This window comes from Martes martes, assembly GCF_963455335.1.
Source record: "Martes martes genome assembly, chromosome: 14".
In the NCBI taxonomy this organism is placed as follows: Eukaryota; Metazoa; Chordata; class Mammalia; order Carnivora; family Mustelidae; genus Martes; species Martes martes.
The window spans coordinates 57,288,739-57,313,786 of NC_137902.1; the positions used below are offsets into that span (position 1 = coordinate 57,288,739).

General features: G+C 41.9%; 1 protein-coding gene across 2 annotated transcripts; it reads left to right on the forward strand.

Moving 5' to 3' along the window:
* The first annotated feature begins 1,291 nt into the window (after positions 1 to 1,291).
* On the forward strand, positions 1,292 to 23,714 carry PBLD (phenazine biosynthesis like protein domain containing). 2 transcript variants are annotated; one of them, XM_080823323.1, is made up of 10 exons: positions 1,301 to 1,418; positions 7,782 to 7,889; positions 12,536 to 12,635; positions 13,008 to 13,106; positions 16,297 to 16,406; positions 16,489 to 16,518; positions 18,878 to 18,966; positions 19,232 to 19,410; positions 22,216 to 22,278; positions 23,341 to 23,714. In XM_080823323.1, exons 3-10 carry the CDS (start codon positions 12,551 to 12,553, stop codon positions 23,451 to 23,453), a joined length of 768 nt encoding a protein of 255 aa, XP_080679449.1. In that variant the 5' UTR covers positions 1,301 to 1,418; positions 7,782 to 7,889; positions 12,536 to 12,550; the 3' UTR covers positions 23,454 to 23,714. The 2 variants fall into 2 exon arrangements, with proteins under 2 accessions (XP_080679448.1, XP_080679449.1); XM_080823322.1 differs by lacking the exon at positions 7,782 to 7,889 and having other exon boundaries at positions 1,292 to 1,418.
* Positions 23,715 to 25,048: the final 1,334 nt, after the last annotated feature.

A 25,048-nucleotide genomic window follows, 5' to 3' on the forward strand; every position in this document is an offset into this window, starting at 1 on the left:
CAAAGTTTATAGCAGCAATGTCCACAATAGCCAAACTGTGGAAAGAGCCCAGATAATCATTGACTGTTGAAGGTAAAAAAGATGTGGTGTATATATAGATAGATAGATAGATAGATACACATATATATATATGTGTATATATATATATATATATACACACATATATATATATATATATACACATATATATATATGTGTATATATATATATATATACACACATATATATATATACACATATATATATATATATAGATATATCTATCTATCTATCTATCTATACACAATGGAATATCATGCAGCCATCAAAAAATGAAATCTTACCATTTGCAATGACGTGGATGGAACTAGAGGGTATTATGCTAAGCAAAATAAGTCAATCAGAGAAAGACAATCATCATATGATCTCACTTATATGTGGAATTCAAGAAACAAAACAGAGGATCATAGGGGAAGAGAGGAAAAAAATAAAATAAGACAAGATCAGAGAGGGAGACCAACCATAAGAGACTCAATCATAGGAAACAAACTGAGGGTTCCTGCGGGGGAGGAAGCTGAGAGGATGGAGTAACTGGGTGACAGGCATTAAGGAGGGCACAAGATGTTATCAGCGCTGGGTATTATATAAGACTAATGAATCACTGACTTCTACCTCTGAAACTAATAATACACTCTATATTATTTAATTGAATTAAAAAAATAAAAATAAAGGATGTTACACTGCCCTGGAAGAAGCCCTCCACCCTTTCCCATGTGATAGGTAGATGACAAAAACCTGATTGGGTGACAGGTGCTTGGAAGGTTAAACAGATTAAAACAGAGCCAACAGGCCCCTAAAATCCCTAGACTTAGAAACTCTAGTGGCAACCCTCTTGGGTCCCCTCCCTCTTCAGGAGCTCTGTATTATTGCTCAATAAACTTTGCTTTGTTGCCCGCCACTCTCCATCTGGTCTACCTCTTCATTCTTCATGTGGCGTGACCAAGAACCATGGGAACCGAAGAAAAAGAAATCTTGCAGCATGTCCCCTCGGACATTTCAAGCACTTCGTTAAAAACATAACCTAAGCTAGTTCGGCTATCCTAAAAAATGATATGATTATGTTCTTAAGTATACATTCAGTATAAATATCACTATGAAATTCCAGTATTTTAAAACAAATTCAATTTAGAGACTTAAATATTAGGGGATCACCTATCTTTAAATGCAGCTGTATTGGAGTCATTGCTTGACTTGGGTTGTTGGCTGTTTCTGTATACGATGTAAAACATTAACTTCCTGAATTTTGCAACAAGTTGAAGTAGTGCAGGCTACCAGCAATTTTGAGAGCAAGAAAAATGAAGCTCCCTGTTTTTGTAGTAGATGCATTTACAGCAAAAGCATTTTGTGGGAATCCTGCTGCTGTTTGCCTCCTAGAAAATGTAAGTACTTGGTTTTGAGGTACAGTACCTGAAATTCTAGATTCATATTGAGCCAAATATTTCCTACAAAAAAAAAAAGATCAGACCCACCTGTTTGTCTTTGGTTCATGTTCTTTGTCAAATGATATCAGCAATGTTCATGTCTGAGAGTTGATTTTGACCAAACTGATGAGAGTGCTTGCACACAGACGCTCTAAGTCTGGAAAAAGAAAGATTTATGTAAGGAAGAACTAAAACCAATAAAAAAAAACAAAAACAGAGGACTCTTTGTTAGCCATCAGGTTTTCACTGAGTGAGCACCGAATGTGAAGGCGAATGAAATTAGGTGAGTTTTATGTGACTGGACATAGCTTATATTATATTTAACATAAAAATTTTAGCTGAGTATCTTTTTTTTTAAGATTTTATTTATTTATTTGACAGAGAGAGATCACAAGTAGGCAGAGAGGCAGGCAGTGAGAGGGAAGCAGGCTCCCTGACGAGCAGAGAGCCTGAAGAGGGACTCGCGGGACTCGATCCTAGGACCCTGAGATCATGACCTGAGCCGAAGGCAGTGGCTTAAACCACTGAGCCACCCAAGCGCCCCTTAGCTGAGTATCTTTAACCTTACCTATTTCAGACAATTAGAAATTCTTTTCAGGACCAAGCAAAAAACATTTTGCAAGGAATTAAGTTTTTAAGTAGAAGGAAGTACTTAAGCTCTAATACAGGGAGAACTCTGTTTCCTGAAAGTCTCATTTTAAAAATGGCTTTTGAGGGGCACGTGAGTGGCTCAGTTGGTTAAGTGTCTGACTCTTGATCTCAGCTCAGGTCTTGATCTCAGGGTCATGAGTTCAAGCCCCGGTGGGGCTCCATGAAGAAAAAAAAAGGCTTTTCATTAGGATAAGTATTAACAGAATAGTTAAATATTCATTGACCTTCAGTGCTTTGTGTTTCTACCTGGCTATTAGGAAACAAGCTAAGGAGCCCTTCCACTCAAACAAGTTAGTTCAAGAGTAGATTATCTGAGAATTATTCCAGAAACACAGTAAGCAATTGATGATTTTAAGTAAGTTTTACTAATTTGGGCAAAGTATGTGTTGGGGACTTCAAGTGGAGTGAATGTCAACCTGCACATGAAGATCACCCAAGGTGGGACGCCTGGGTGGCTCAGTGAATTAAGGCCTCTGCCTTCAGCTCGGGTCATGGTCCCAGGGTCCCAGGGTCCTGGGATCGAGCCCCGCATGGGGCTCTCTGCCCTGTAGGGAGCCTGCTTCCTCCTCTTTCTCTCTCTCCGCCTGCCTCTCTGCCTAATTGTGATCTCTATCTGTCAAGTAAATAAATAGAATCTTTTAAAAAAAGAAAAAGAAAAAGAAAAAGAAAACCACCCAAGGAGGGGCCCCTGGGTGGCTCATTTGTTAAGCCTCTGTCTTTGGCTCAGGTCATAACCCCAGGGTCCTGGAATTGAACCCCGCATTGGGCTCCCTGCTCGATGGGAAGCCTGCTTCTCCCTCTCCCACTCCCCCTGTTTGTGTTCCCTCTCTTGCTGTGTCTCTCTCTGTCAAATAAATAAATAAAATCTTAAAAAAGAAAAAGAAAAAGAAAATCACCCAAGGAGCTTTAAAATTCCTACACCAGAATCTCTGGAGGTGGGACCCAGGCAGCACTGTTTTTTAAAGTTCCCCAAGTGATTGTAGTGTGCTCTCAAGACGACGAACGCCTGGGGTTTTACTGAGATGGGTGAGTATTGTTGGTTGAGTCCTTGTACACTTATTTTGTCCCTCAAGCAGAGCAGCAAAATGGTGATGAAGAGTCCTCATCTCACCTTAAGAATACATTCATTATGCAACTTTGCAGCTGGCATTTTCCTACCATAAAATGCGGAAAGTAATAAAGTTAATAGGCTTTATCAAGTAACACAAGAGCTTGGGAGGATTAGTGAGAGAATGATTAACAAGCAGATTCTAAATCGTGAACGTTCTTTAGAAACAAGCTGGCAAACAACTTCATGTCAAGGAATTGTGGAAATGACTGAAATTGCTTGTCAAGAGTCTTAGTATATTTGTTGCCTGTTTCCATGTAGTATTCTTGAAGAGTTCTGAAAATGGTTTCAAGGGACTTACATACTCAATTTTCACCAGATGACAAGAATTAGCATCATTCTTCAACTTATTCCTCTTACTTCCAGTACACTCACTGCACACCAGAGCCTTTTTCTCTCTCTCTTCAAATATATTTTATACGTTATTTATGTATTTGGAAAAGCTAGGATGCAAAAATTTAAGCAAAGAACTTAGCGTAGTTCAAAGTGATCTGTCTCAGTAAGAATGGAAGAAAGAAAAAGAAAATAAGGAAGTCCATGATTCAGGGCTGCTCTCTAAAAAGTATTCCAATTCCCTTCCGGGCTTTGAATCTATGATACCAGGCTAATTTGGTGGCCTGTCAGGGACAACTGAATAGATAATAAAAAGAATAATTTGCTAGTTTTAGATTCTGTGGATGTGATAATCCTGTTCTCCTGGAGGCTAATTTGGCACTTTCCCTAATTCATAATCAATAAAAATTCTAGTGAAGCATAAACTCGTGGTTTATGCCCTTAGATTCTTTGACCCATGGCTGGACACACCTAGAGAGAACACAAGTAAACTCAGGAAAATATCAGAGACAAATAAGTGCTAAATCTTATAATGTTGCCCACAGTTCAGCAGGTGTTAGCCTATCATTACTGTACTCTACAAATATTTATCGACATCTACCACAAGCCACACTTTGGGGTAGGGATAGGAAGTACAAAGATTAGTAAGTTGGCCTGCCCCTGAGGTGCTCAAAGTCTAGTGCAAGAAAAAGACATGTAAATCCAATCATTATCAAATAGTTAACAGAGGCTAAAGAGATCTAATGGACATCTAGGTTCTTTCCATAGTTTGGTTATTGTGGACATTGCTGCTATAAATATTTGGGTGCAAATGTCCCTAGATGTCCATCAACAGATGAATGGATAAAGAAGATGTGGGGTATATATACAATGGAAAACTATGCAGCCATCAAAAGAAATGAAATCTTGCCATTTGAAACGACGTGGATGGAACTAGAGGGTATTATGCTAAGCGAAATAAGTTAATCAAAGAAAGACAGTTATCATATGATCTCTCTGATATGAGGAATTTGAGAGGCAGGGCAGGGAGTTGTGGGGGGATAGGGAAGGAAAAAATGAAACAAGATGTGATTGGGAGGGAGACAAATCACAAGAGACTCTTAATCTCACAAAACAAACAGGGTGGCTGGGGGGTGGGGGATAAGAATAGGGTGGCTGGGTTATGGACATCGGGGAGGGTGTGGTGAGTGCTGTGAAATGTGTAAGCTTGATGATTCACAGACCTGTACCCCTGGGGCAAATAATTCACTATATGTTAATAAAGAAAATAAATACATTAATTAAGTGTTGGATTTTACAAAGGAGAAACTACTTCAGATTTTAAGTTAAGGGCTTCAAAGAAGTATTCTTTTTTTGTTTTGTTTTGTTTCAAATTATTTAAAAATTTGACTGAGTTGAGACTAATCACCAAAAAAAACCCAAACAAACAAACAAACAAACAAAACCAACCAAACCCCAAAACAAAAACAACAACAAAAAAAACTTGATGGGCAGACTAAAGACAAGGCAATTGCACTTTGAACTGTTTGAATACTTGCAAAAAAGACCTTCCTCCTTCTTTTTCTCCTTCTTCTTCTTTGATTAAAAAGACTTCCGGAAGGAAAGGAAAGGAAAAAATTCTGGGTGGAAATATTCCAAGAGCTTCTAGAATATTATAAAGTTTGTTTTGTTTTCTTTTCTAGACAAGTCCATTTTTAAAATTTTCACATGAGTAACTTATAACACTGTACATTAGCTGAAAAATAAAAACAGATTAAGAGCTAAATGGAACATGGAACAGATATTTGAAAAAAATATTTAAAACCTTAAAAAATTGATGGTGTCCTCAAGTGCCTGACAATCAATTTGACAATAAAGATCATGCCAAGGCACGGAAAATGTGTAGAAACAATGTTTTTAAAAAGACTTTTTAGGGGTGCCTGGGTGGCTCAGTCTTTAAGCATCTGACCTTCGGCTCAGGTCATGGTCCCGGGATCCTGGGATTGAGCCCCGCTTCGGGCTCCCTGCTCGGTGGGAAGCCTACTTTCCCTCTCCCACTCCCCTTGCTTGTGTTCCCTCTCTTGCTGTGTCTCTCTCTGTCAAATAAATAAATACAATCTTAAAAAAAAAAAGATTTTTTTAGGGGAGGAGGGGCAGTGGGGGAGAGAGAGACAATCTTAAGCAGGCTCCATACCTAGCACAGAGCCCAATGCAGGACTCGATCTCACAATCCTGAGATCATGACCTGAGCTGAGATCAAGAAATGGACGCTTAACCGACTGAGCCAACTGGGTGCTCCTAGAAACAACATTTAAAAGAAAAACATTTTGTTTATTTATTTGAGAGAGAGAGAGAAAGTGGGAGGGAGAGGGAGAGAAGATCTGAAGCAAATACCTCACTGAGCACAGAGCCTGATGTGGGGCTCTGTCCCACGACTGTGAGATCATGACCTGAGCGGACATCAAGAGCTGGATGCTCAACCAACTGAGTCACAAGGCATCCCCAGAAACAATATTTTAAAAAATGAAATAGATCTATTACTTTGACAGCTGTGTAGAAACTGCAGGAACTCATGACTAACTACTTGAATAGGTCAGAGGGCTGGGGTAGTGCTAAGGGGTGATAGGTTGTTTATAATTCTGTCAACCAGCTTTATTTTTTTATTTTTATTTTTTTAAGGATTTTATTTATTTATCTGAGAGAGAGAGAGAGAGAGAGAGAGAGAGCACAAGCAGGGGGAGGGGCAGAGGGAGAAGCAGGTTCCCTTGTGAGCAGGGAGCCCGATATGGGGCTCAATCCTGAGACTCTGGGATCATGACCTGAGCCGAAGGCAGACACCCAATGACTGAGCCACCCAGGCATCCCATCCAGCTTCAATCAGTGAAAATAACATAACAGTGGGGTAGAGAGCCCATATTTTATTCTTCATATTCTTTTTTTTTTAAGATTATTTATTTGACAGACAGATCACAAGTAGGCAGAGAGGCAGGCAGAGAGAGAGGGGGAAACAGGCTCCCCAGAGCAGAGAGCCTGATGTGGGTTTCAATCCCAGGACCCCGGGATCATGACCTGAGCTGAAGGCAGAGGCTTTAATCCACTGAGCCACCCAGGTGCCCCCCCGTTCTTCATATTCTAACAAAGCCTCAAGTTGTTTTGTTTTGCTGTTCTTGCTGCTGTGTGTATGTGTTTATGTATATGTAGGTGTATGTTTAGGGTGGGGTTTCTCAACAGCGGCAGTGTTGATATTCTGGACTGGGTAGTTCTTTGCTGTGTGAGGCTGTCTTTGGCGATGTTGGTAACCTTGGGCTCTGCCCACTAGATGGCAGCAGTGTTCCCTTCTCCCCCTGTTATGAAAATGAAAAACTGCCCCCCAGTTGAGAACCACTGTGTCAGAGGATCTTTCCTAAAGATTTTATGTATGTATGTATGTATGTATGTATGTATTTAGCATGAGCAAGGCAAGGGGCAGAGGGAGAGAGAGAATCTTCAAGCAGACTCAGTACTGGGCATGAAACCTGATGCGTGGCTTAATCTCAGGACCTGAGATCATGACCTGACCGGAAACCAAGGGTTGGACTCTTAGCCAACTGAGCCACTCAGGCATCACTCAGGGGATCTTTTCCAAACACCAGTTTATTCTTGGGTTTTCCTGTTACAATTATCCATAAAAACAACTTTGCCGTGTGCCTAGTGTATGCATTTATTCCAATTCAGCTGGCATTTACTGACCATGTGCCATGTGCTGGACACTACACCAGGATCAAATATAATATTCACACCTGTGCATTTTTATTCTTTGAAACACTAACCCAATCATTTCCAGAGACAGCGAGGAGGACTGGCTTTGCAGTTTTAGAGGAATGCCTAGTTTTAGTTTCTAAACTACTTGCTGTTCCAGTTTTCCTGGTTAAATTTAGAGGGTAACAAAAGCCTTTTTCAAAAAAAAAAAAAAAAGAAAGAAGAGCTTCTTTGCAGCTTGGTGTGTTATGTATTTAAGGAAAAATGAGTATATAGAAGTACTGTGTTTAGTTTGTGCTTTAACTCATTTGGGAAAGCTTATGATGCAGTGGCCATTTCCAAACTTGGTGCCCTTCCTTGGAGGATCATTGGCTCTGTGTGCCTACACCGAATCAGAGGCTTCTGTGGTTTTTAGGGGGTTCCAAAGTCATATCTCATTTTTATGCCCAGAAAAGGCACAGTGAAGGGTGCAGAGATTTTTCCAGGGCATTGAAATGTTTTCTCTTGTCTAGTATTTGAGGGAAAAGAGCAATGCAAGGGAGGAGGAGATTCTGATGTAGGAATTTCTGCTTCACTGGCTTCTAGAACATAACCCTCAGCTTTGGGACTATTAACTTCAGGTAAGTTCAGCCAGATACTGTGCTAAATTGATTTTTATATGTCATCTCATTTTACCCTTACATCTACTCTAAAAGAAGGTCTTTTTTTTTTTTTTTAGACTAGGCTCCACACCCAATGCAGAGCTTGAACTCATGACCCTGAGATTAAGAGTCAGGTGCTCAACCAACTAAGCCACTCAGGCACCCCTAAGATTAGGTCTTATTATTATCACCACCCCCATTTTACAGATGAGAAGACAGAGGCAGAGGAGGGTTAAGTAATTACCCAAGTGGCTGACTTCAGGATCCTACCACAGGTTTTCGTGACTGCAGATCCCAAGCTTTTAACCCATCATGCTTACTACCAGACTAGCTAGTCTGGTCCTCCCCTTTTAATCTCCCATGGCACCCCTTACTTCCCAGTTGGTAGCATGCGTTGCTCTTGCTGTAATTCATTCAATGCCTGTCTTCCTCACTAGACTGTACATTCTTTGACATCTTAACCTATTCTAACTTATTCCATGACACATGGCTTAGCACATGAGAGGCACTAAATAGCTATCTTTTGAGCGAAAGTAAATCTGTTAATTGAATTATAGCAAGATCTCTTTCTAAGAGTTCTAGCTGATTAACAACTACTGATCTTTTATTTCATTGGTGAGTTGGGCTGGGCGGGATGTGCAAAGAGAGTATGAGCTTTGGGTTCTATGATGCGGCTGGAGATACGAGACACCGAGAAGAATCATCAGGAACAACTGAAGACAGCCTATAGTTTGAGTGCTGCATTGTACAGACATCACTTCAAAATAGGAAATCCAGGTGCTTCAGAAGGAATCTTCCCTTTCTTCCTGGATCATTTAGAACTTTCCATACCAAGTGCTTTTCCTCTGCTGGGATCTACCTACAGAAGAGGGACAAATGAACAAGGACAGATAACAGGACAGTCATGTTTAGGTTGTCATATTTCCAAGCTGCCACAAGATGGGAGTATTTTAAAACTTTGCTCTGATTTTCTGATCATTAATGTTTGTGGGCCATATGGTGATGAAACCTTAGTGTCCCTAGGCAGCACACTGGAACTCAGAAAAACAAACATGGCTCTTTGCTGTCGGAAATTTGATTCATGAGATTGCCAAAGGGAAATGGATAGTAAAGCAAGATGAAAAAATTATTGGAATAAAAATTCAGTTTTTTGCATGAATGCAGTCTCCTGTTTCTCCAGCTCCCAAAGTTGAAGCTACTTTAGTCTTCTGATGATTCACTATTATCACGACCTTTGGTTCCAGGGTAGAAATGTGGCTGCCTGTCATGCATATCGAGGACGGCTACCATCAAACTTTCTGCAGCATCTCTGGTCCCTCAAGCAAATAGCAAGTGAATTTTAGGTGTCCTGGGGGTAGAAAATACAGTTACAGAAATTCAAACTGTAATTGGTACAATACGCCAAGGTAGAGAGGACAGAAGAGCTGATGGTCAGTGAAGTGTGTGTTCTAGCCGATGTGTCAAAAAGCCCATTTGCAAAGAAATCCATTAACAACAGACAGTGAGCTTGGCTACAATGTGGGTTGCTTTAATGCTTTTTGAGACTCTTGTCCTAAAGGTGGAAGGAAGCAAAAGACAAGAAAAGGGAGGACGAGGATAGGGAGTGTGGCCAGATCAGAGGAAGGCCTGGCAGGCACTGCAGGTTCTTACAACCACGGCAGCAAATCCAGAAAGACCAACACAAGCTTTTGTTTATCACCCCTTCCATCCCCACGGAGGCCTGTGATTGCACACTCTGCAGCAGGGACTTAGTTGACTCCCAGTTTCTCTCAGGGGTCTTTAGCCCAGGCACGTAGACCAGATTCCACACAGAAAATTCAATGAGCCAGGAGGAGTGCTTTTGAACATCGTTGCCCTGTGGGCTGGGATGCCCAGCAGACCCAGCCCATCTACTCAGGGGGGACGACTCACTCCCCAGGCCCCAGGCGTGACAGGTGTTCATGCCACTTTATTCCCACCATCCTGGTTCTCCTTACCTCGGCTCACAGAACCCTAGAGAGTCAAAGATTTAACAGAAGGAGAACAGAAGCGAGGTCAAGTGACTTGCCCAAGAAGCATCCCCAACACAAAACTCTTTGCCCATATTTTCCTGTCCAGCTCACCCAAATATGCTCTTTTTCTAAGTCCACATCTAAAGTCCTAGAGTGCTTTTTTTTTTTTTTTTTAAGATTTTATTTATTTATTTGACAGAGAGAGACACAGCGTGAGAGGGAACACAAGCAGGGGAACTAAGGGAGGGAAAGCGGGCTTCCCGACGAGCAGGGAGCCCAATGCAGGGCTCTCAACGCGGGGCTCAATCCCAGGACCCTGAGATCATGACCTGAGCCAAAGGCAGACACTTAACAACTGAGCCACTCAGGTGCCCCTAAAGCCCTAGAGTATTTATTGTCAAAAATCTATGTGTCTCAATTACACACTCTCTGGTGTTGCTCCCTGTTGCTTTCTGATTCCCTACAAGATGCTAAGCCCCTTGAAAATGGGGTTGTATTGTATCCAAGAGGGCTGCTCAAACTTTAACCACCTAGAAATCTAGTTAAAAAAAAAAAAAAAGGAAATTCTAATTTAGAAGGTTGGGGGGAGCTGAAACTCTGTATTTCTAACACATTCCCTTGGTAGTGGTGCTGGCCTAGCACAGCACTTGGTAATTGACTGATTGCAGCTTTCCTTTAGAAACGCTGTGGGAATCCGTCTCATCTGATAGACATTGGTTTTCTTGTCTGCAGTGTGCTAAAGGGATAATAATAGTTTGTCTTTGTTATGGGGAGGCAGAGTGGTGTGGCTGCTTAAAGCATGGGTTTTGAGCTACTCGAAATAAAAGCTAACATTTTCCAAGTACTTGCTGTGTGTTGGGCACTGTGATGAGCACTTTATTCGCATTATTAGATTTAATCTGTTGAAAGAAAAATGTTAAGTAAAACACAAATCATTGTGTTTGAATTTCAGACAATACATATCAATTTCTTAAGTCATTTCTCTCTCTCTAGGACCCCACAGCGTCTATAGATTTTGAAGACAGTGCCCCTTTAAGAAAAGCTTAGTAAGTCTGCTAGGATCTTTATATCAGCTGATAGTTTAAAAAAATGACTGATTTGTCACAATAACCACCGTTTTGTGCCTTATATGAGTACGTGAAACGTGTTTCAAAAGAATTTGAATCAACTAAAAGATAATGGGTGCTTAACTTGCATAAGTCAGTTACGTGAATTTTGAATTTATCAGTATAAAGTTATAAATCTTATTTCTGGGTTTTGGGGGCTCAAGAATAGTAAATTTGGCCAAAGCAAAAATACATTTGTCTTGAGAATTCTTTAGAATTCAAAATCTAACTAGCGAGCATTTGTTGATTAAAAATTTGATTTTCATTCTCTAAAGGAAAACTCATGTTTCTGACCCATTTTTTTTTCTTGAGTTAAGAAGAATGTGTGTGCATGTATATAGATGTATTTGTGTGTCTTCACAGGAACTTTTCCACCTAAGTACTGTTGTCCTCATTTTAAAGGTGTGGAACTGAGACTCCATGAGATTAACTGACTTGCCCGCTTTTGCACTGCTACTAGGACCTGACCCAGGATATAAATTCACATTATTTTCTTAACCATTTATTTTGAAAAATTTAGAACTTAAAGAAAAGTTTTGAGAATGGTACAATGAACATCCATATACCTTTCCTCTAGAGTCACTGGCTGTTACCATTTACAAAGCCCACATTCTTAACCATTCTTCCATTTATTCAGCATATTGTGACTTTAGGATAGTATATAACCTCTCTGTGTTTGATTTCTTCATATGCATGTGGATGAAAATATTTATTTTGAGAGTTTTAAAGATGAAGATGAAGTGGGGTGCCTGGCTGGCTCAGTTGGTAGAACATATTACTCTTGATCTCAGGGTCGTGAGTTCAAGCCCCATTTTGAGCACAGAGTTTACACATACAAAACAAGTAAAAATGAAGATGTAGTGAATAATATATTCTTCCAGCAAATGTTTATTGAGCTCCTACCATTCTGGGATGAGTATAAGGTATAAGCAAAAAACAAACAAACAAGATAGCACATTGTATGCCCTCATAAACTCAGATGTTGGGGGGCAGACAGTGAAGGGACACAGTGGGTAAATTCAGGTGGTTAAAGCATTGCGAGGAGACAAAGCCTTTAGACAGAGCACTCTGGAAGGCTTCCTGGAGGAGGTGAACTCTAGCCTGAGGCCTGACTCATAAAAGGGAGTGAACCCTGTATAGATGGGAGCAGAATGGGCCAGCCTACCCAGAGTAGATACCGAAGATCTTTTTATTCAACAAGAAAGGGAGATTGTGGTGTTTCCTTTGTGGAGATTGTTTAGAAGAGAACACAATCTCTCAGGTAGACTAGATAAAAGACAGGGCTGGCCAGTAGGTTTTTGAGAGTCTTTTCTAGCTTTGACATCTACAGCTCTTCATAGAGTGCTACAAGCATAGATTTCCGAGAAACAATCTTTATAAAAGTGTCTTGACTTCCTTGGCAATTATTTTTTTTTAGGCAAGTAACTTTTAACATTCATAAGCTGCGTTATTAACTAATGGCAGTTGCTGTCCAAGGAACCCTGATTTGTGTTTCTGGAATCTCAATAAATTTTTGTTTCCAATTTAGAAATTGGATGAAGACATGCATCAAAAAATTGCAAGAGAAATGAACCTCTCTGAAACAGCTTTTATCCGAAAACTGCACCCCACTGACAACTTCACACAAAGTAAATATGCCTTTTTTTTTTTTTTAAGCCATTCTTGCACGGTACCAGAAGCTGCTTTTCCAGTGGGGGAATGGTATTACAGAGAGATGCCCATTGACTATTTGCATGCAGACAGGAAAGAAGGTGGGGAGATTCTGATTTGGTTTTCAGTTCATCTGGAGGAGTAGGTGTGGGGTAATTTGAATGTTTCAGCCCTAGATCTGGCACCGGGGAGCCTTAGGATGCTGGCCTAGACTTTACTCCTCGTTCACAATGCGTTTCAGCTATTAATCATGCTAGGGAAATATTTAGAAAAGAATAAGAAAAATGAAATTTTGTGACCCACTTGTATGAGAATGATCTTGTCTCTCTTTGGCTTTTCCTCCTTCGTAGGTTCCTGCTTCGGATTAAGGTGGTTTACACCGGCGAGCGAGGTTCCCCTATGCGGCCACGCCACCCTGGCTTCTGCGGCTGTGCTGTTCAACAAAATAAGTAACATGATTTTCTTTTATGAACCTATCACTGAGAAAATAGCAAGTATTTTTTTTTTTAAATTCTCACTCTTTGTGATGAATCAAAGTCACTGGTATCAAGACATTACAGAGTCCTATTCATGCCATTCAGGATGCTGAAACAGATACAGCTTCCCAAAACTCTGGCCTTTCTGATTATGTGCCAGGCCTATTGGAGAGCTCAGGTCGTTGTTCCCTAGAATGCCATTTTGTTTTGAACAGGAGCTGTCTGGTCTCTGACCAGCACAGGAGGGGAGCTTGCAAGACACAATAGGCGTCTCACGTGATGTGGTATCAGAGAACCATGAGGCACATTTTGCTCCAATATGTCCCCAACCACACTGAGATTCATTTCACGAGAGCTGCTGCTTCTTCTTTTTCTCTTTCTTCTTCTGCTTCTGCTTTTTCTTTTAAAGTAAACTCTATGCTCAACATGGGGTTTGAACACACGAACCTAGAGTCGCATGCTCTGTGGGCCGAACCAGCCAAATGCCCCTCACAGGAGCTTCTTGACTCTGATGTTTAAAGATCCATGACCTGCTTCCTTCTCTCTCGCTCTCTCTGCCTGCCTCTCTGCCTGTTTGTGATTTCTGGTTGTCAAATAAATAAATAAAATATTAGAAAAAAAAAGAGTTTTAAAGATCCATGAGCTGCAGCTAGATACACTTCCCTTGTGAAGAGACGATGCTGTACCTCAGTCCTACCAGTTTTCATCTTTGTTACATTTAGTGTAATAAAGATCAGGGCTCTGTGGGAATGAGGCAGAGAAGAGATGCACAGAAATGCCCTAGAATTGGGGATGGAAACAGTCATGAATGGGTGTAGACAACAAACAGAGGCTTAAGTGAGGAAATAAACAGGATGATGTGACAGAGGGTAACAGTGGGGAGAGCGGCATTGGAAAAGAAGGTTCTCTGGGCAGTTACATAGATGGGGAGGGTAGGGGGAGGTGTTACAGGGCAAGTTCTCCTGGGAAGCACACTGCATGCTGGGAAAAGTGCAGGCAATATTCTTGGGGTCAATATTGGCAGGGGAGTGAGGGAAAGCAGAATAGAACAGAGGGACATGTTGAATTGCAAAGTGGTAGCAACAAAGAAAGGCCTAGGCCAAATCCACAGGGAGAGGTGAAGCTGTGAAGATCCTTCAAGTACTATAGTTCCAAATAGAAACAAAGGTGCAGGCCTTTATACCCTCCATTGACCTGCATCCAATGCCCACAAAAGCAGCCTGACTTTGGGGAATGTAGCTCTGCTCACCCAAGGGCGATTCACAGAGTGGGACTCAGCTGAGCTGTCAGTCCTCAATACCCCTGGCAGCTGGGGCAGGGCTGTGTGAAGGGGGAGACAATCACGTCTTCAGGCTGCATCTGAGATCAGGTGCCTCCTTCAATTCATGCATATGTCTTTCCTTGCCTCACATAGTCCTGGCTTTCAGAGGGGAAGGTTGAGATGCTGGACAGCAGCATCCACTAGAGAAGGGGATCTCCTGGCTGAAGAATATCAAGCCATGTGTGCAAAGAATTCGAGTGGGAGGAGGACTATTGGGGCAGAGGCAGCAGCAAATGCAAGGGTGTAGTTGGTAAACGTGGAGTGGCTGGAGTTTCGGCGGGGGGACTGGCAGGAGGTAACACTGAGGCCCTGCTACCCTGTAGCCCATTATATGTCTTAACAAGATAATTTTCATTTCTGTGGATAAAGGACAAAAATGAGAGCAGGCAAATACCCTGAAATATTGCTTAGGAACTTAGTCTTAAAAAAGATTTTACTGGGGCGCCTGGGTGGCTCAGTGGGTTAAAGCCTCTGCCTTCGGCTCAGGTCATGATCCCAGGGTCCTGGGATCGAGCCCCGCATTGGGCTCTCTGCTCAGCAGGGAGCCTGCTTCCTCCTCTCTCTCTGCCTGCCTCTCTGCCTACCTGTGATCTCTGTCTGTCAAATTAAAAAAAAAAATCTTGAAAAAGATTTTACTGAAGTTGGATTGCATGCCTTTTGAAAACCCCATAGTGTTTGGTGTGAGGCAGAGAGTTGGAATAATAGCCTTCAGACCGATCCCCCCATGGAGTGGTCTTAAGTTTCGATAAGATAAACTAAGAAAAAATGCTTTGCAAATAATAATGTCTTCCACCAATTATAATGAAAAAATTAAGCTTTGGGTTTTAAAGTATACATTTTATAGTCAGTGAAAGTTAACCAACAATGCCAAATTTCCTTACTTTTTAGATATGGTTACGTTTTACAGAAATATGAAGGAGGAGAAAAGAATTAGGTCACAGATCTTTGTTTTCACTAAAAATGTCATCCACACTGAGGTAGATAAGTGGGCCAAGTTTTGTCAGTAACATGAAGGGCTAGTATACCAGCATTTGTGGTCCAATCTTTAAATAAAAAATTTATGGGGCGCCTGGGTGGCTCAGTGGGTTAAGCCTCTGCCTTCGGCTCAGGTCATGATCTCAGGGTTCTGGGATTGAGTCCCGCATGGGGCTCTCAGCTCGGCGGGGAGCCTGCTTCCTCCTCTCTCTCTCTGCCTGCCTCTCTGCCTACTTGTGATCTCTCTCTGTCAAATAAACAAATAAATTCTTTAAAAAAAAATAAATAAATAAATAAAAAATTTATGTGTAGCTTGGTTTATTTTGGGTAAGCTTGATTTGTTTCTAGTAGCCTGTCATTTATAATTTGTATGTTTAATTTATCATCCCCTCGGCATATTTTAGACTAGTATTATTTGTAACAATCTAGTATTGTAGATGGATACTTAAAAATCTGCTTTAGAAAACACTATTACATCCCTATGAAGTAGGTCTAATTATTACCCCATTTTATTGATGAGGAAATTGAGGCTTAAGGAGGTTAAATAATTTGCTCAAGGGCACCGTTAGCGTAAAGGAGCTGGCATTTGAAGCCTTGTAAGTCCAATCAGATACGTTCTTGGTTCTCAAGAACCAAGAACTGGTGGGGGCTATCTCTATGCTGGATCCCAGGAACCCAAACCTGAACCTCTCCTTACAGGAAAAGGCAGCACTGCCAGGGGATCTAAGACAATGCAATAGTGATCAAAACAGATGTGCAAATCTCTGACAAAGTTTATTTCCCTATTTCTTGTTTTCCTTTCAGAGAGTTTTCTAATTGACAAAGTAAGACTCTCTCTCTCTCTTTTTTTTTTTTTTTTGGGTCCAGAAAACGTGAATAACATTCTAACCTTTGTCACTCTGAGTGGGGAACTGAAGGCCAGAAGAGCAGAGGACAGTATTATCTTGGATCTACCGCTTTATCCTGCCCACCCCCAGGTAAGCTCTTTCTAACTACTGCCATGAGCCCTGTTGACCGACAGTGTACCTTACAATGGTCTTGTCTTTTTTCCCCATCTAGGACTTCCATGAAGTGGAGGACTTGATAAAGGTTGGTGAAAAGAATTAAACGTAAGCTCTTGTGATTTGGTTATTTGTTGTTTGAATACAAAGATTTAGTACCATTTGGGGGCACCTGGGTGCCTCGGTCAGTTAAGTGTCTACCTTTGGCTCAGGTCATGATCCCAGGGTCCTGGAATCGAGTCCTGCATCAGGCTCCCTGCTCTGTGGGGAGCCTGCTTCTCCTTCTGCCTCTTTCCCTCTCATGAATAAATAAATGAAATCTTAAAAAAAAAGGGTTCAGTACCATATGACCCCCAAAATAGGCCTTCTATTAGTATAAGCAGTCCAGCCTAAGCTTGGAGAAAAGTGCATGGTACATTTGAAGTGTGAATTTTAATGTTGAATCTGTTTGGTGAGAAGCTTGAGCAGTTATCCCTGGCTTTTCATTGCCAGCATTACCCTTCATGAAGGAAGGGGCAGGAGAGACTCTTGTGCAGTGGGCCGAGCACAAAGGCAGTGGAAACTGCTGGGCAGGGCAGCCCCGCTTTCTGTGGTGGAGAAGGAGGTTGAGGTGAGGGGCTGTGGTTTGATGGAGGCAGGCAGGAGAGCATGGGCAACTTGACAGAGAAGGCAAGATTCATAGCCTGGCTTCCTCAAGAGGTCTAGGAAGGGGTGGGTCTTCATAACTTTCATAATGATCCTGCTAATGAACATTTTTGAGAGCTGACCTGGACAGTACCAGGTGCTAAGGTTTTCATATGCACTATCTCACTTAACATGGTTGCCAGGTGAGGTGGGCACTACTATCGTCCCATGGAGATTCCAGGAGACTCGAGCAGCCCTGCATGACCCCGTTCTTAGTCTGTAGAGAAGGAAGGGCCCGGTTAGGGCCAGGGCAAGGGCCGCAGTGAGAAAACCAATTCTCACTAAATGGCCTGTTGTGGGTACCACTGGGGTGTTTCTCAGTGAATGTTCAACCACAGCATTTATGATCTTTTTAGGGTCTTGCATTATCTATGTTTTCCAAGAGTAGAAGCAAGCATTACAGATTCTGACTTTACACTCAGTCCCATCTCTGGCCTGGGGTTTGAAAGACAAGCCAAATTCATAAATGAATGGCTTTAAGCATGTTGACAAGAAAATGGAAAATATTCACAGTATAGATGTTCATGGTAGAAAGAACTTAACATGGTGTCCCTAAGCCTCGGGGTCAGCATTTGTAAAGTGGGGATGCTAAAGGGTTGTTTCTCCTCAGTATTGTTATTTTGTGTTCCTAGAAATTGGCCATAAGATTCTCAGCTGAGAATCGGACTTTCAGATTGACATCAGAACTCATGCAGAGGAGGGCTGAATGACCCCTTGCAGAAGCTAAAAGGCCCCAAGAACAGATGGGATCTGGTTGCAAGAGTTTCCATTTCCAGAGGGAGGGAACTTGTTCAGCTGTGGTCACAGGAGCAGACAGCCAAGTCACCACCCAAAGCGGAGGGAGTCTTGGCTTTGGGACCCCGAACATCTCAGTTCCTGAAGAAGGTTCGAGAACCTGAAGCGACCTAATGATAGTCAGCCAACTACTGTGTAATTCTCATCTGCTAGGAGTACAGCCAGTGGTGGGGCCAAATGACTTGGAGGGGCTTCCCCGCTCAACAGCCCCCTCAGCTCTCCAAGTCAACAGGCAAACAGACAAACAATGTTCTAGGATGTGAGCAAGATTATGTGGTCTCAGGTGAAGTGTGGATGCAGGAATCTTTAGGAAATGTTGCTACGTTACTGATGCGCAGCCTACGATTGAAATGAAAACACTGGTTGCCAAGCAGAGCAGTGTTAAGATGAGTGTGCTAGTCCCCAATTCCATTCAGACTGCTGGCCCTGAGTCCTTGCCATGTAGAATCTTCTAGTTACTGCTGCTGGGACTCCACATGTATTATTTCATTTAATCCTTGCAGCAGTGCTAAGAGGTGGGCCTGAGGCCCCCATTTCTATAGATGGTAGACACTTGTGATTCAGAGCTTTGACTCCAGGGCCCCTCAGATCTGGGTCAAGGCGTGTGTGTGTGTGTGTGTGTTTGTGTCCCTGTCCCTGGGCCTCTTTCTAAGTCTTCTTCCTTATTTGTGAGGAAAATGTCCATTTGAAGGATTAGCATGTTGAGGCCCATAGTAATACTTGTGAGCAATGCCTGTCTTCAGCTATCAGAGGGTGAGCTCAATCCCCTTAAAGGTCTTTGGTCTCCAGAAAACTGGCCTTCCCTGGGCAACACCTTGAGTCCTGAAACTGAACTAAAACTCTTGGGATCAGGGACATTGGGTGTGCCTGACACACAGAAGATGCTCATGAGAGATTGTTCCCCATACAGAAGATCAATGATTTGACCCAGGGCACACTCCTGAGGAGTTTTTGGTCTGTCTCCACAGACTGCCATAGGTGATACACGGGTCCAAGACATCCGCTATTCTCCAGATACCCGAAAACTCCTTGTCCGACTCAGTGATACTTATAAGAGGTAAACAAAATTTTTGGCTTCGGCAGCACTTTGGGGAGGGCTGAGAACCCAGATTTATAGCTGTCTTTGTCTGGCTGTGCTAGGTCCAGTCAAATCATGGTTTATGCAGAGACCTTTGTTCCCAGAGAGGAAGATAATTCTACTTGCTCTCTCCTCCTGTCCTGCTAAGCCATTTGGGCACAAGCTGCACCCTCGCTGGCTTTACGGAGTCTGTGTAGTGGTCTGTGAGATGGGTTCGTCCTAATTCATCCCATTTACGAACCAGGTCATTCCTGGAGAACCTGAAGGTGAACACACAGGATCTGCCACAAGTGGAAAACACAGGGAAGGTGAAAGGACTCATTCTCACCCTTAAAGGAGAGCCTGGAGGGCAGACCCAAGCATTTGACTTTTACTCCAGATATTTTGCACCATGGGTTGGTCTGGCTGAAGACCCTGTAACAGGTACTTTTTGACTTGGGTCCTGGGGAGGGTTCAACAGTGGAGGAAGGTTAAAAAGAGCTCTTTAGGGCACCTGGGTGGCTCAGTGGGTTAAAGCCACTGCCTTCGGCTCAGGTCGTGATCCCAGGGTCCTGGGATCGAGCCCCACATCGGACTCTCTGCTCAGCAGGGAGCCTGCTTCCTCCTCTCTCTCTGCCTGCCTCTCTGCCTACTTGCGATCTCTATCTGTCAAATAAATAAATAAAATCTTAAAAAAAAAAAAAAAAAGAGCTCTTTAAGTCCCTTCACAAGACCTTTCAGGTTATTTGGGTTTTGAGCTGTTTCTGTTTCCCTTTCTGCCCTGCCCTATTCCTTCACCAAAGTCGCCTGTGAAAACTACAGAACAAAGAAGGCAGTATAGCAGGGTTAAACCTTCACACCCCACAGCCTGGGTTTGCAGCCTCGCTGCCTAGCTGTTGACCTTGGGCCAATCACTTAACTTTTTAAAGTTTCTATTCCCCTTGTTGTGATGAATCACTGAATTCTACTCCTGAAACCAATATTACACTGCATGTTAACTAACTAGAATTTAAATAAAAACTAAAAAAAAAAGTTTCTATTCCCTCTTCTATAAAGTATGAGTAATACTTCATAGGGTTATGTAAAAACAATGCATGGTAAATGCTTAGCACAGTACTTGGCCATGATAAATGCTCAATAGCTATTAGCTATTTTAATAATAATGACAGAACTTGTTCCCTGAACCAACACTTCCAGATCTGCCATTTGCAAAATTCAGGGGCTGATGTCCTCTAGAGTCACAAAGCCTTTTGTTTTTTCCGATGACCAGCCTGCGTGATCATTGAAACATAAATAAGATTTATTTTCTGAAGGATAAATTCCTGGGTTGTCAGTGGGAAACACAGCCAGGACTAGCTTTCCCAGACCTGCCTGCAAAGTGGGTGGGGTGGGTTTGGGAACATGGTTATTCAAGATCTACCCGCCAGAGGCAGAGGGATGAAATCAAAGATGGACAAGAAGGTGAAGCTTCCTTTCATCCTCTTAGAAAAGAGTGGGCTGAGCAGAAAAAGGGGAGGGATGCTTGATGAAGGAGGTTGGCAGATGTGACAATGGCCAGGGCAAAAGGAGGCTGGGAGGAACCTTTGAAGCTCCTGCTCTGAACAGAAGACAGAGGCTGGGATGGTTTCAGGACTTTGACCTAGTTCACTCTCTGAGAAACAAAACACATGAAATTCAAAGCTCAGAAAAGCACTTTTCTTAAAGACTCAGGAAAATGCCCAGTGACATCCAAATAGTACACCTTGACCCTTCCCCAAAGAAAAGAAGTTTCTAGTGGATTTATACATGCACAGCTGCTCCACAAAGATTTTAACTGGTACAGAGAGCAAGTGTTTTCCCCTGTAATAATGCTTTTCTAAAGTGGGAAGGTCTTTGGGCTGTCATGATCAACAGTCTCAGCTTGCTTGAGACTGAGGGATTTCTCAGCATATAGGACCTTTGGTGCTAAAACCAGGATAGTCTTGGGTGAACTGGGATGACTGGTCACCCTAGGTGGACCTCCCTTGATCTCTAGTAAGTTTTCCTGAATAAAACCCATCCTTGTCTCTCCCAAAGACTCTTCTGTCAGTTATTACTTTGAATTTTATTTCTTCATTTTAATATCTATTCACTGATTTAAACAAGGGCACAGTAGAATGAAACAAACAAACAAACAAACAAACAAACCTCCCTAAAAGAAACTTTTTTTGGTACTAAAAGCCTAAAAATGTTGGCTTGGTGGAAAATTTAACCTATTGTCAGAGTTCCCAGTATTCCTTGCATATTCATCCTAGGAGGAAGGAGATAATTCCCTTGAAATATTAGAGAAAGATTTAGGTGAAGCCCTTGGTCGTCCTACCATGGGCTGACAATGAGCTGACCGGACAAGAATTAAAACCTCCATTTAACTAATTCAAAAGATATATGCACCACTGTGTTCCATACATAGCCAAGATGTGGAGGCAACCCAAATGTCCATCGACAGATAAATGGATAAAGAAAATGTGATGTGTATATATACACATAGCCACACACACACTAGAATATTATGCAGCCATTAAAAAAGAATGAGATTTTAGCGATTTGCGACAACATGGATGGACCTAGAGGTATTATGCTAGGTGAAATGTCAGACTGAGGAAGACAAATACCATATGATTTCACTCATGTGTGGGATCTAAAAAGCAAAACAAACGAATAAACAAAAACCAGAATCAGACCTATAAATACAGAGAACAAACTGATGATTCCAAGAGGAAAGGGGGCTAAGGGGCTGGGTGGGAAGGGTGAAGGGGAGTGGGAAGTATAGGCTTCCAGTTATGGAATGAATAAGCCACAGGAATTAAAGGCACAGCACAGGGAATATAGTCAATGATATAGTAACAACATTGTATGGTGACCAAGGGTAGCTATACTTTCGGTGAGCAAAGTATAACATAGTTTAATCACTATGTTGTACACCTGAAACTAATGTAACATTGTGTGTCAACTAGACTCAAATGAAAACATTAGGAAAAAAGACCCTGCAGTTTAATTTGGCCTTCAGAAAGTGTAAAACATAGCAGATACACTATTTGGAGAAACTTCTGTATATATTCTGTGTTTTCCTTTCTATGTCCATTTATAATTCCACACTCTGCTGTGGCCATGGCCAACATCATGACCAAGTCATCTAAGGTTTAGTCAGACTGGATAGTTGGTTGTAACTGCTTATAAATTTACCACAATGTCACCCCTGTTTTCGTATCATAACTTTTCACTTCTTTTAAGGGTCGGCACATGCTGTTCTCAGCAGCTACTGGTCTGAGCAACTGGGGAAGAAAGACATGCACGGTAGGGAGGTTTTTTGTTTTTTTTTTTTATTTGTAAAAAATATTTGCTAACTTTAGCTAGCATTCCTTCTCATATGTATTATTGATTTGAAGATGTAATAAAATGTCCTATATCACCCATATGAAAACAAAAGATTTACATTCCTTCACTCAGAATCCTCTACTCAGAACATCTTCCACCCCTGTCCCTCCCAACCCACAGACACACTTCTCATACAGTAAGTGCCCAAGAAATGTTTGTTGAATAAAATTAACTAGCTGTATAACTGTGGCCCAATGAGGTTGCATAGACCGTGACAAATTGAGATGGGATGATCACCAAAGTTCCTTATTGCCATTGCTAGTCACGGGATTGAATCAAACAAATTGCTTTTGAACCAAGTCCCCTAATGACTTGGGGGAGGGGAGAGAGGAAATAGATTGCAGCCAATGGAGGCCCAATAGTCAAAGTAGGAATCTGACCCTCCAGGAAGGAGGTCTTACGCAGTGGGAGGGTCAGGCCTCTGCAACTCTCATTTGGGGATACGAGGTTGGCTGGTCTTTCTTTGGTGAGCCTAGTTACTCTCCTACACACCGAACTCCAGGAAGGCAGAGGCTGTGCTTCTTGTTTGCCTGACCTGTGTGGCTGCTTGACTAAAGCACATGGGTGAACAAGCTCTCTTTGTTCTTCAGACCTGGAAAGTTGGGGGCTCTCTGTGGAGGGCTAAGATTACCTCTCTTTATCTTTTGAGATTTCTATTCCATGCCTCTCCTAGACAGAAGCAGGGAGGAAGCTATAGGCGGGGTGTGTCTGGGACATTACAGGAAGTGACAGATGAGATGACTCAGGAAGAGAAGATGTGGGACTGTGTGTTTTGTGGCTCAAATTGCATTTACGGTCCCTCAGTCCTCAGGAAAACAGGGCAGGCTGTGCAGTGCTATGGACAGAGGAAGGAATACATTCTTTCCACTGAGCTGGGAGGGTTCTGGAGCTTATAAGAAGAGGTCTTTAACTATGCCCTGTGAATAAGAAAGGGTGAAAATGAACAATATTAATTTATGACTTCTTTTATGTTTCCTTTAGCCTTTCAGTGTTCCCGCCGAGGAGGAGAACTGGAGATTTCCCTGCGTTCTGATGGACGGGTTGACATTAGGGGAGGCACTGCTGTTGTTTTAGAGGGCACTTTGACAGCCTAGAGATGGTTGTGGTTCGATGCTGTGATTTTTGAATAACTAAGTATTTTCTGCATAAAAAGAAATGCAGGGGCGCCTGGGTGGCTCACTCGTTAAGCCTTGAGGGTCTGCTTTCGGCCTGGGTCACAATCCCAGGGTTCTGGGTTGCAGCAGGGCACAGGGTTCCCTGCTCAGTGGGAAGCCTGCTTCTCCCTCTCCCACTCCCCCTGCTTGTGTTCCCTCTCTGGCTGTCTGTCTCTCTCTCTGTCAAATAAATAAAATCTTAAAAAAAATAAAATAAAAAGAAATGTAAGCAGCTGCCTTTACCAAATTTGCACAGTTCACCCACAGGTTAGAAATAGAAAAACTAAGACATATTAATGGAAGTTTCATCATGCTTCCTGACTAATTACTTAATGGAGTTTTGGCTCTGCCTGTGAGTGTATTTGACATAGAAGTAACCAGTAACAAAGAATAATGTTGTCACCTTCGATTATGACTACCAATCACAGAATGAAGAGCACATTTATGAGGAGTAAGATCAAACCATTTAAGCTTAGGTGTGAATATCTGATAGACTATTTTGTAGCCATTAAAAAGACCCAATAACTATGTGGAAATATTGAAAAAATATCTCATGACATAATACTAAGAAAGGGAATTGGACTACAAAATGTTAGCAAAGTTATGTCTATGGAAAATATGAATGTAGGGGCGCCTGGGTGGCTCAGTGGGTTAAAGCCTCTGCCTTTGGCTCAGGTCATGATCCCAGGGTCCTGGGATTGAGCCCCACATCAGGCTCTCTGCTCAGCAGGGGCTTGCTTCTCCTCTCTCTGCCTGCCTCCCTGCCTACTTGTGATCTCTGTCTGTCAAATAAATAAATAAAATCTTTTTTTTTAAAAGATTTTATTTATTTATTTGACAGACAGAGATCACAAGTAGGCAGGGAGGCAGGCAGAGAGAGAGAGAGGAGGAAGCAGGCTCTCCGCAGAGCAGAGAGCCCAATGCGGGGCTCGATCCCAGGGCCCTGGGATCATGACCTGAGCTGAAGGTAGAGGCCTTTACCCACTGAGCCACCCAGGCAGCCCCAAATAAATAAAATCTTAAAAAAAAAAAAAAAAAAGAAAATATGAATGTATATGGACAAAGATGGGGCATGGAGATAGAAAGGTGACAGCTGTATATATATGTGTCTGTGTGTGTGGGGGTAAAACTGGGAGTCATTTTAATGCACCTAAAAAATTATTTTCCTTATCGGAAAATACTCATGTTCAATAACTAAAAATCAGGACATATAACAGAATAACCAAAACCCCAGAAATTTCAAAAAAGTGTATATGTATTAGTGTAATACACATTTTATCAGTGATAAAATTAAACACTAAAAGCAATATCATATCTTTATCTTGATACATAGTTTTAGAGTGATGTCTTAAAAAACATTCTTCTCTTAATCTTAATAAATATTAAGGTTAATAAAATTGGTTCTAACATATTTTCAATTCAGTTAAATGTATAATGTTGAATATCTATAACTGACTTTGGGATGGGGACTTTTTCAAGACATTAACAGGGTTTAAGGTGATCTCATTGATGGCAATTCTCAGCCATCTCAAAAA

What these genes read in the sequence shown, in the direction of transcription:
- PBLD (XM_080823322.1), top strand. Translation starts at nt 1,335, where the DNA reads ATGAAGCTCCCTGTTTTTGTAGTAGATGCATTTACAGCAAAAGCATTT. An exon ending in AAGTGGAGGACTTGATAAAG is followed by an intron (nt 16,519 to 18,877) that starts GTTGGTGAAAAG and finishes CTGTCTCCACAG; the next exon opens with ACTGCCATAGGTGATACACG. An exon ending in GGGGAAGAAAGACATGCACG is followed by an intron (nt 22,279 to 23,340) that starts GTAGGGAGGTTT and finishes TGTTTCCTTTAG; the next exon opens with CCTTTCAGTGTTCCCGCCGA.